The sequence below is a fragment of the Lemur catta genome, chromosome 15 (genome assembly GCF_020740605.2).
Source record: "Lemur catta isolate mLemCat1 chromosome 15, mLemCat1.pri, whole genome shotgun sequence".
Lineage (NCBI taxonomy): Eukaryota > Metazoa > Chordata > Mammalia > Primates > Lemuridae > Lemur > Lemur catta.
Genome location: NC_059142.1, coordinates 33,916,532 through 33,924,015, shown reverse-complemented (window position 1 = coordinate 33,924,015; position 7,484 = coordinate 33,916,532). Strand labels below are relative to the sequence as shown.

At 38.3% G+C, this 7,484-nt stretch overlaps 1 protein-coding gene across 8 annotated transcripts in view; it reads right to left on the bottom strand.

The window, feature by feature from the left end:
* Positions 1–463: 463 nt before the first annotated feature.
* SPAG9 (sperm associated antigen 9) overlaps positions 464–7,484 on the bottom strand; it is a 132,973-nt gene continuing 125,952 nt past the window's right edge. For all 8 annotated transcript variants that reach the window (XM_045526945.1, XM_045526947.1, XM_045526949.1 and 5 more), the window contains 2 exons: positions 5,745–5,894; positions 464–1,228 (listed from right to left, as the gene is read on the bottom strand). In XM_045526945.1, coding sequence (XP_045382901.1) covers positions 1,113–1,228; positions 5,745–5,894 — 266 coding nt within the window. In that variant the 3' untranslated portion in view covers positions 464–1,112. The remainder of the gene's footprint in view (positions 1,229–5,744; positions 5,895–7,484) is intronic.

The following is a 7,484-nucleotide window of genomic DNA, read 5'->3' as shown; positions in this document are numbered from 1 at the left end:
CTTCTCCTTCATAGCTTTCCCCTTTGAAGACGTTTTAAGCTCAAAGGGGTGTAAAACCTTATGTTATTTACATACAAAATACCAAGTATAAACAAAAGAAAATAAGTTTTCTAATTAAATCCCTCATTCAGTAGGTTAGGACAGCATCCATCACCGCTACAGTTTTACTCTTATTAACAGATAAGAGCAGTCCAGGAACATTTGGCAAACAGGTGAATGTTTTTACATGGACAAAACTCAACCTACCACCACCATCCTCTGGTACAAGGAATACAAAACACAATTTCCTTTTAAAAAAAATCCTCCCAGTGCTGAAGTATCTTTTAAGCTTCCCAGAGTATTTTCTAAGCTTTATAAATAATAAGCCTTTCAGACATGTCAGTATGAAATGAGTGAGACTAGTCTCAAAAAGAAAAAATCAAAATACTCAGAAAAGCAGGCCTCATAAACTTTAGAGCTCTAATAAGTCAGAAACAGGAAACGTTTATTTAAATACTGTAGTCTTAATTTCTTTAATATAAAACCCCCCAAAATCTGATGAAAACAAAGTTTTATATACCATATAAACAAGATTTGTCAGATTTGAAAGTGAAAGTTAGAGTAATTTACAGTTAGCTTTTAGCCCTCTCGGGACATTTAGATAAATCCTGATAATCCACTTGATATTAGTGTGTGTCAATTTTATGATACATTGGGGAAAACTTTGCTATTGTACTTAATAGTACAGTTTCATTCATTAAGTGATTTCCATTAATTCCATTATTAGTGACAGCTAAAAAGTGATCCCATCAAATGAAGTGAGTGACATTAGACTGGCAGAGTAAACCACATTTGGATTGCTTTCTATAATTTACCAGTTTGTAGAAAGTAAACATTCTTTGATTTGCTCATAATATACTGAAACTGCCTATAACACTGGTGCAGGAAAACGGCTAGTTCCTCTGTATTGTTATGGTAGAACAGATTTTGTAATATAAGGTTAACAGGAAAAAAATGCTCACACATTATGTGGTGAAACTTATTTCACAAAAAGAGCATTAAATAAAGGGGAAAAGGGAAAATAAACCATGCAGAAGAGACGGCGTCCCCAGCTCCACCTGTTTCCTATGGGCTCACTCGCTGCCATACATCACTTGCCACACTATCAAGTGACTCCTTTCTGCTTTGGTGACAGAAGGCTCAAGTGGAAGATCCTCTCCAAGAAGTTCTGATTCTCCACCTTCATCACCTAGTGGATGACAAAAAGACTTGGGTTAGGTTAAACACAGAAAATATAGGAGGATGTGAATCAGAAATAGTGTTCATGGTTCCACGAATAAGATGCACAAAGTCTGTCTGACTTCCATTGCAGAGAAGACAATAAAAGAAATACCACGAGTCAGAATCTTCATTCATATTCACCCAAGCCACTGCCTGACTTTCCAAAAGGTTAATTCATTTTTCAGACTACATTTATAAAATCAAGTTCACTATACCATGTCGGAAAGTCATCCTGCTGTGTCTGCATATTGGTGTTAACAGAAATGGGAAGCTAAGAAGGCAAAGCTGTCCAATTCTGTGTTCATCCAAAATAAACAGAGCCTACTCTCATTTATTTAAATCTAAGAATTGAGATTAAATAGTGCTCTAAAATGTGTAAGCATGGGTATAGAGCACACAAACTCAACCCAAATAACTCATGCTTATTATGAGTGATAGGTGTAACATTCTCCAGTTGTGAATAACTGACACAAGCATATGGAAATTAAAATCGTCTCCCTATAGCACTACAAGATGGCAGATTCATCACCTACTATACTGGGTTTTTCTTTCAATGATTTTCAAGTTTAGGATAGGTTATGAATTAACAGTACATGGTGGAAATGAAGAAACTAAGAGACTGGAGTAGCAGCTAGGCTACAGGTTCTTCTGCAAGGCAGCTGAGTGAATGTGACAACTGAGGTTCTGATCAAAGGCACTGGCTTCCAAGGCCCTGTGGGGGCACACCACACTGCTCTGCACAAGCTTGTATCAGTTACATTTGTTGTTAAAGAGCAAGGTTATTTTGGCACAATCCAGTGACGACTTGTCTAGTGGGGTGGATTCTTCAGCAGAATCCCAGAAACATGTACACCAAGGGACAAAGACAATCCACTGATTTACTAGAATTTTGTAATGTGCCTTACGTGAATTTCAGCTAGACAAAGAAAATATTGATACCATTGACTAGAAACAGTGGGAGAGAAAAATCCCTAAACATCAACATTTTTCTCTGTAGGCTAAACTCTCTTACCCCACCCCCTAGTGGCCTTTTAAAAGCAATGTCAAACTATACAGAAGAGCACACTCAGGACAAAATCCCATTTCCGAACTGAAATGTAACCGGGAGGCTAGAATGTACAAAACAATTAAGTTGAGGCTGGGGATGGTGGCTCACACTTGTAATCCCAGAGCTTTGGGAGGCTGAGGCAGGAGGATTGGTTGAGACTAGGAGTTCAAGACCAGCCTGAGCAACACAATGAGCCCTTGTCTCTAAAAAAAATTAAAAAATTAGCCAGGCATGGTGACACACACCTGTAGTCCCAGCTACTTAGGAGGCTGTGGCAGGAGGATTGCTTGAGCCCAGGAGTTTGAGGTTACAGTGAACTATGATCGTGCCACTGTACTGCAGCCTGGGCAACACAGTGTAACCTTGTTTTGAAATAAATAAATAAGTAAATAAAATTTAAATAAAATTTAAGCTCTTAAATTTAAAAAATTACAATGATAATGACAAATTAATTGGCTGAGGCAAAGGCCATTGGCATTTGTTTTTTTTCTGAGACAGAGTCTCGCTCTGTTGCCTGGGCTAGAGTGAGTGCTGTGGCGTCAGCCTAGCTCACAGCAACCTCAAACTCCTGGGCTCAAGCAATCCTCCTGCCTCAACCTCCCAAGGAGCTGGGACTACAGGCGTGTGCCACCATGCCCGGCTAATATTTTTCTATATATATTTTTAGTTGGCCAGATAATCTCTTTCTATTTTTAGTAGAGATGGGGTCTCGCTCTTGCTCAGGCTGGTCTCGAACTCCTGACCTCAAGCAATCCACCCGCCTCGGCCTCCCAGAATGCTAGGATTACAGGCGTGAGCCACTGCGCCCAGCCTTGCATTTGTTTTTTTGAGTTGTATTGAAGATTTTTATGTGTAGAGAAAAATTATCAGGCACGAGTGATAGCTGATGCCTGTAATCTCAGCACTTTGGGAGGCAGAGGTGGGAGGAATGCTTGAGCCCATGAGTTCAAGACCAGCCTGGGTGACAAGAGCCTATCTCTATAAATAATTTTTAAAAATTAGCCAGGTGTGGTGGCTTGCACCTATAGTCCTAGCGACTCAGGTGAGCCTGGGAGTTGAAGGTTACAATGAACTGTGATCACCCCACTGCACTCCATTCTGGCAGTCTGCGTACAGAGCGAAACCCTGTCTCTCTCTGTCTCTCTCTCTCTCTCTCTCTCTCACACACACACACACACACACAAATCCTATTGTCTAGGGTCTCTACATCCTAAGATTTAAGTTACACCGTTAAAAATATGGGACTGTTGGAATCCATTTCTCATTGTTAAAATATTACAGGAAATGAAAATGGAAATGGAACAAAAAAAAGATCAAATTCAATGTTTAAAAAAAAGTATATTCAGTATTAAAATTAGCCTATGCTAAAGACAAGTCTATTTTTTAGGCTGGATCAACTAGAGATACTGCCAAAACCGGTTAAGCAATTTTTATGCTATTTTCAGGATCCACAATGGAAAGAATTTTTAGTAGAAATGGAAAAACCACAGAGATTTTATTAACATACTCCTTAGTATGGTTCTAACTGCCATACTGCACTCTAAGAAAAAGCTACAAAAATCACCCCAGCTAAATGGACCCCCTTATAATTCTTCTCTTATAAAGGAATTCTAACCAATAGTCAATTATTTAAAAATAATGGAAAGGACTCCATTCCTGCTGAATTATTGGACAAAATCAATTTCTAAACATAACACTCTTCCCCCCCTATAAAAGTGTCAATAAGTCTTTTGCATCCGATATTCTGACTTACACTAATCACATATGGCACACTGTCATTTATATGACCCTACATTTTTAACTTTATTACAGAATTCATATCTAAAGCAAGTATTTGTCACTGATCTACAGCATTATTATATTTCCTAAAACCATTTAGTGTCTTATGTTTGGGAACTTTTTGAATCACTGAGATTTTGGGTTAGTACAAGGGATCTGTTTATTTATAGCAAATAAATAAATTTATATTTGCACAGTGCTTTACAGTTTACAAAGCACAACTCTTGCATAAATATCAATTCTCTTTTCAGTTTCTCTTTTCTTTGTACCTCTCCGGCCATTCCTTCTTAGATTCCTCAAAAAGCTCTGATGATCTTTAAATGGAGTATTAACTCAGGGTCCTAACCTCTTCTTTTAGCTCCTACATACTTTTCTTGGGTGAACTCACCAAGCCTCATGGCTTTTAGTACCACTGCATGCCAAAAGCCCCCCAGTCCCTCTTTCCTAAGATGTAAGACCTGTATACCTAGAAGCTTAGTGGGACTCTCCCACTTAAATCACCACTGTGCTCTTCAAGGTCAACATGTCCAACGCTGGACTCCTCCTTACCTCCTTGCAGATCTGCTTCTGCTGTTCTACAGGAGCTCTGAGTGAACAGATCACTCCCTCTTTCCTCACACCCTGGTGGTTACCAATTCCCCATCATGCTTCTTCTCTATTCCCACTGTTACTACCTTACTTAGGTATTCATTTTTCCTTAACATGTGTTCCTCTCTCTAGCCTTGAACCTCCAATCCATTTTTCATGCAAATCTAATCACACTGTTCCTACAGTGACCCTTTGCTTGAAAGATAAAGTACAGATTCTTTAATTTGGTATATAAAGGCCTCCCATACTCTAGCCCTTCCCTCCCTTTCTAGACTAGAAATTCATACTTTCTTCTACTCCATGCTCTCATCATTTTAAAACAGTTTTTCTTTAATTAAAATTGTTTCACATCTTTACACATTTGGTCAAGCTATTCTCTTACCTTGGAATGCCAATCCCCAGCCCCTTCCTAATTCAATCCTTTAGACTAATACTGTGCCCGGCCTCTTAAGTGTCATTTCTTGACTTCCTTCTCACCCCAACTCTGGAAAGAACTAACTACTCATCGACAGCATGTCTATAACACTTTGATTTATTAATATTAATACATCTCTATCTCTACACTCTTCTATAATCTATTGGATGAAGGTTTTGATTTGTTTCTGTATCTCAAGTTTAAGGCTCACAGGCACATAGCAGATGCTCAATAAATGTTTGCGGAAAAAAAGAACAAATGAAATCAGTTTTGATACAAACAACCCTTTATGAAGTATTTTTACTTCTTCACTTTGCAGGTGAGGAAACTAAGCTCTTAGAGGGTGAATGATTTGCCCAAGGCCTTCTGACTGTAAACCTTATGCTCTTCACATAAAACTTAATATATGACCACACATCACTATTTCTAATATTCTTTGAAACAAATATACTTTGGTATGAAAAGAAATACCAAAAAAAAAAAAAAAAAAGGAAAAAAATGAAAAGAAATACAAAATCCTTTCCCAAGTAAAGAATTCAAAGGGAATCTCTTAGAAATCATTAGAAATCAGAGTGGTTTTTTATTTATTGTGGGTAAAAACACCAGTCACAGAACACAATGGAAACTGAGCTCCCAGAACTGAAGACGACTCACCCATTCGGAAGTCAATGTAGCCCTCTCCTCCACTGATGACAAGCATTGACTTTGAGGGTGCCTGGCTGCCAGGCTCCTGTGCAGATGGCCCTGCTTTGTCAGCTGTTAGATCTGTGCCACTGTTGCCACTCTGTGGGCTGATGACTTGACCTATTTTATACAGGAACAAAAGTGAATATTACTTATCACAGACAGGGGTGAGGGAAATTGTTGTTTTTTTCTAAATATTTTCAGAGTTAAACAAAGAGGTAGGAATATTTTCAAGTACAAATATTTTCAAGTACTGGGGAAGCTAGAAGGCTCTCCATGATCAGAAAACATCTATATCAAGGTTACAAGAGCCCAATCTGAACATCTAAATAAAGCAAATTTGTACCAAAGGAGGAAGAGTTCCAAAATCCAGTATGAGATATATGTATGGCAAGGTGGGTTTCAGCTACGTGCTTCAAACTATTAATACTATATTCTTTTGATCTGAGAAATAGTGGAAGGTCTATTCCCTGAAAAGGAGTGTGCTCATTTGTATAAAAGACTACGAAAAGTCTTCAACTTAAGCCTTATGAGTTTGTATATTCATAAGTAACATTTAAATTTATTCCAAATCCATGGCTTTTCTTCTCATATTTAAGGAAAGTACATCTTATCTTAAATTTAGATTATGCAAATAAAATTACCAGTAAATGTGCCATTTGTTCTAAAGCTTAAGTTCTAAGGTACCTTGAGCATGAAATGGTAGCATGAACAAATGAGCAATCTTTCAGGCATTCGTCTCAGAAAGCTTTGACTGTGGGTTATTTTTTTCCTTGCCAAAATATACTGTCTTTTGGTCAAATTACACAGATCATGCCTCCAGGAGCTAGCGGGACAGTCATATGATGCAATATACCATAAAAAATTAATTTATGTTGAAAGTGGATAGGATAGTTTGATGTATCCCCACAGGGCTTCATTCATGCATTACTCAATTATACTTCGGAAGAAATCAAGCCTGCTAGAAATAACTTCTGTCAGTAGACTAGTTAGTTCTGCCACGGAAGCAAGAGCATAGGGGTATAAAAATAAGGACAAACCACCGGGCGCGGTGGCTCACGCCTATAATCCTAGCCCTCTGGGAGGCCGAGGCGGGTGGATCGCTCAAGGTCAGGAGTTCGAGACCAGCCTGAGCGAGATCCCGTCTCTACTAAAAATAGAAATAAAAATTATCTGGCCAACTAAAAATATATATAGAAAAAATTAGCCAGGCATGGTGGCACATGCCTGTAGTCCCAGCTACTCGGGAGGCTGAGGCAGTGGGATCACTTAAGCCCAGGAGTTTGAGGTTGCTGTGAGCTAGGCTGACGCCATGGCACTCACTCTAGCCCGGGCAACAAAGTGAGACTCTGTCTCAAAAAAAAAAAAAAGGCCAACCAGAATGGTTTAACCCTTAGGGCCAAATGGCTTGACAACAAACAATGCTGCCAACGCTGCCAATTTTAGGTTTATACCTAACAGAAAAGTTTTGTATATCTGCACAGGGTGCACTGCAATATTATTTTTAATAGTGAAAGAAAAAAAAAGGGAAGAAACCTAGAGACCTATCAACAGGAAAATGAATAAAATATAGCACATTTATTCAGACACGAGAATATCAGAGTTCTATGTATGAACACGAATAAATCTGAAAAAGTGAGAAGTAGAAGAATATGTATAAAACGTAACATTTAAGTTGAAAACCAAAAAAAAAATTATATTTTGTTTATA